This window comes from Aedes aegypti, chromosome 3, assembly GCF_002204515.2.
Source record: "Aedes aegypti strain LVP_AGWG chromosome 3, AaegL5.0 Primary Assembly, whole genome shotgun sequence".
Classification (NCBI taxonomy): domain Eukaryota; kingdom Metazoa; phylum Arthropoda; class Insecta; order Diptera; family Culicidae; genus Aedes; species Aedes aegypti.
Window position 1 is genome coordinate 368,318,325 of NC_035109.1, and position 4,262 is coordinate 368,322,586.

The 4,262-nt window shown below is 42.3% G+C and overlaps 1 protein-coding gene across 1 annotated transcript; it reads right to left on the bottom strand.

Annotated features, from left to right (window-relative positions):
- Nucleotides 1-657: 657 nt before the first annotated feature.
- Nucleotides 658-4,262, bottom strand: LOC5579922 (vang-like protein 1). The gene has a single exon (XM_001652161.2). The coding sequence runs from the start codon at nt 3,302-3,304 to the stop codon at nt 1,616-1,618; it is 1,689 nt and encodes a 562-aa protein (XP_001652211.1). The 5' UTR covers nt 3,305-4,262; the 3' UTR covers nt 658-1,615.

Sequence of the window (4,262 nt, forward strand, 5' to 3'; positions counted from 1 at the left end):
ATTTCCCGCATTTAGAGCCTTCAATGAAACTAACGATTTAGAAAACGATGCGCGCGCCTCTGGTAGCGAGGTTTGTAACATAGCAATTTTGAATTGTTCGTTGAATGTGTGGTCGATGGGAATTTCGTCAGTGTTACGCCTGTTTGTCTGTCCTTACTATATTGTATGGCTCAAACGATCTAACTGACTTGTGTATAGATCAATTTTAAACGAACCCAAAACAAACAACAGGTTCCGAACGATTGATCTTCACCAGAAGACGAGCAATCCTCTGACAGTCAATACAGCACATAAAATCTGGCTGTACACAACTCTCTTCTGAATAAAAAACTTTGGCGTGCTAAACACATTTGTAGTTCTGTGGAAAAAAATTATTCCACAGAACTACAAATGTGTTCAATTTAGTAACAACACAATATCAAATTATTTTAAGCCCCTGCCGGAAAGTGCGATACTAGAGCTAGCTGAAATTGTTCAAAATCATAATAATATGGAACATCATGAAACGATAACAACTCTGATGGACAACGTAACCAAGATTTACATCGCAAGCAATAAGAAATTTCTTAAGCGATTCGTTTTGAACATCAAATTAGTCTTTATATTTGCATATAGAACATCGAGTATAAGGTCTGACATGTAAAGTCTTTCGGTTACCAGAGTGATGTATGATAAAAACCAAATCACGATAAAAATGTAACCAATCAAGCTCACTACGTTGACGGAGGTTTTTTTTGCCATTGAATGACCGTGCCAAAAAATATGAACTACTCTGGCAGTGGTCTTTGTTCTTCTCTTTTCTGACCATATTTTTGTTTTTGCTTATGATGACTTTTTTTGTGATCGGTATCTTCCACGGCAGTAGTGCGATTACTTTTGTGTCCTCTCTTTTGAAGAGAGTACATGATATTTTTTTCAACTCTAGTGGGTATTGTATGTGTAGCTGATTTGATTTCGTAATGATATGCAAATCCCCAGAAGCGTATTATGATTTAAATTAATAATTTGTTATTATGTTTGCTCGTGTTCTTGGATCGGGCGGTACAAGTATTTTTTCTGCTATTCTGTTTTACCTTCGGGTCTACAGGAGAATGGTTAATGAAGCAATTTTCTTGGAAAAGGCTTGGGCGCTGCAGACATATTTTTCGTCGTCGAACGTGCTCCGAATACGTAAGTTAACATTTGATATTTTCCTGTGACTTTTTCGCTGTCATTCGCTTTGATCGTAGAGCTTATGGATACAAACGCACGACATGGTCATTTTTCTTAGCCGTAATTACACTCAACCGAAAGGTTTTAGATCTTAAGCTATAATTATACACTTCCTACAACGGTCCCTTTTTTGATGACGACCCTTTGCCGCCAGTGCGTCACGATTGCATCCACAGCACATAAAAACACGAAACTTGACAAAAAATCCCACCCTCAGAGGCACTCTAGCACTTGATAATTGCTCACTTCCTCATACACTAGCGAACTAGACTAATCGATCCTGAACCTTACGATTGCGCTTCTTTCCGGCCAGGATGAGATTCAAATGCTTAAGGATCTCCCTTCGTTCACTGAGATCCACTGCGTTTCCCGTAACATAACCACTGTATCCTGCACGAGGAGGTCACACACTGGTTTCCGAGTTGAGCTTAAGGACAAATTTGTTAGACTTTGGATCGACAACCTCTTCGCTAATGGTGAAATGAGGAATTTTGTTGATCGATACGGTTAACGAGACGTCGTTCTGAATCAGTTGGAATGTGCACCCATCCGCGATGGGTCGTGATAAAAGTTCATCGCAAATCAGAGCCCAATTGTGATTTGTTCGGCGTTCTTTGTCGTTTTGAAGCACTGGTGCTTCGATGAGATATGGCTCCAAGAAGGCCCTTGGAGACATGTCATTCTTCAGGCAATGTGCCAAGTGCTTCAGTATTGATTCGATGGTATGACGAGGTTGCTGACGTGTTACTCTAAGGTATTTTTGCAGGGCTCGGGCCATGGATGGGAATATGGCTTGAGCAGCTTCTTGAGGATCTAGTGGAATTACTGGAGCTTGAGGTTGGGGTTGGTCATTCTGGAGTCGTTTTATATGCGTGAATGCTTCTTCAGCTGCCGTAACCAAACGAGCTCTCCGTTTCTTGACACGTCGGTCGTACTCATGTTCTTCGTAAAAACGTTCATTGTGCGAAGAGTCACGTCTACGGGCATGGGCCGCCAACACAGCTCGAGATTGACTTTGCTGTTGAGCAGGATTGGCACCATCTACATCGTAATACTTGAACGACGACAGCGCCTTACGCTGAGATTTGGAAACTGGTAAGCGCTCTAGATATGGATTGTACACACTGAACTCTGTGTAGTAACGTTGAAGTACCCAAACTGCAGTTCGTTGTATACTGAGCTGGCCTATACTGTAGCTGTGGGATTCACCGTCAGGACTTCGAATCACTTTAATGTAGTATATTGGCTGCAGATGCCGAATCTCCAATAAAATAACTGCTACATAATGCACAAATAGAAGTGTGTCGGTGAAATTAGTAGCGTACGACACCAAGGTTTTATAATCAACAGCCTCCGAACCGGATACGATCGCCTTGGTGCCCTCGGTGACTTGAACTATGTAAAATAACCAGTAAGCGAATGTGGTAATCAGCACCAGCAACAAAACGGATGCTCGGAAGAAGAATATCCTGGGCATGATGGCAACAGGTTTTCGTACGAAAACCGCCCACAGACCTATAGCGAGCAGAAGCATTCTTGCTGCTAACGATACAAGCATTCCTTTGCATTCTGCGTTGCATGCCAGTAGTTGTAACCTGTCGTTCTGTGTCAGGTCGAGGTTGTCAAATGCTGAAGGGAAAAATCCCAGCTTTGGTAAAACTGCCATCACTAGCGGGCTCAGGAATGCTACAGCACACAGCAACACTGATAGTGCACGCTCTAAATATCGCTGACAAGCAAATCCTATGCCAGTATCATCGGACATCTGCCAGTAGCTGACATCTTCCATAGATATACTTTGCTCGGATGTGTTCCCGGTGATTGCCGTTGTATTTTCTCCCCAAGTTTCATCCTGGGGCAAAATTTGTACCTCTATCACTTCTTGACCATCGCGAGTGTCATCTCCAATATTAACACTTGTCTGAAACGGTGCCATATCTGGTCGTTTGTTCCGTGAATGGTTATTCCTATGAGAATGTCTCGTCCGGTCCCTGTGTGATCCCAGTGTGCTGCTATTGTTACCTCCGGTATGTCCTCTCGAACGTCTTGTTGTTTTACTGCTCGGCTCCGACTTTACCGATTCAGTTTCCATTGTTCAAAATCGTCCATCCACACTTTCATTGGTCAGCATTGACAAATGCGTGCAACAGTCACTTCCTAAACGATTCCACTAATTACCCCTTAGGAATGCTTGTCCTCTTTTTTTCAAATGACTAATTGGAGTTTTGTTGTCATACGCGTTACACCTCAGTGAAACTCATCCGCACATAAGACTCTCACGGTTTGTTTAGAACAAATTGATTCATTCCGCTGCTACTGCCACACCGGTCAACACTTGCGAGAAATCGGGCCAAACCTGGTCTTACAGTTATTTCTTATATGGGGGACTGCTTTTTCACTTGCTTTCTTCGCCGTTTGCTATCATCGATGGATCCAGGCACATTCAAAATCAAATAGGCATCATATTTTTTAACTTTTCCACCACAATTTGTCACATTTTTTAGCTACAATCAGTTGACGTCCGATGATGCTTGCATTTTTTTAGTACCTCACATTGAAAAAATGTTTACATGTAATTGGTTTGCTTTGCTGAATTTTATATACACTTATTAATAGTTCCATGTCGGGTGCGGTATCTGTATCACCAATTCCTGAATTCCTCACAAAATCACAATTTCCTCCGGGGAAAAATGCTTCCAATGTTACTAAAGACTAAACACACCATAATATATCGATCCAGTCCTCAACATTTATCACAGAACTATTGGAAAATGCAATATTTCTTGGCAGTGCGAAAAAATTTCCTCCATCTTTGTTTTACTCCATTTTCGGTTGGACAGGAACGGTGTACAAACGAACGGACGCGTACGCAGCGCTGACGACCGACGGCAACTCTATGCCTATGGTATTGTGTGTGCTTCGGTGACCATGCAAGGAACGCGAATGCCGAGTTCACTGACAAGTGCAAGAAAGCAAAGCTGGAAAAGAAAGGCCACCAATCACCACCAACACGGCTGCATCATCAAGTTCTTGTTTGATTACCACCTCTC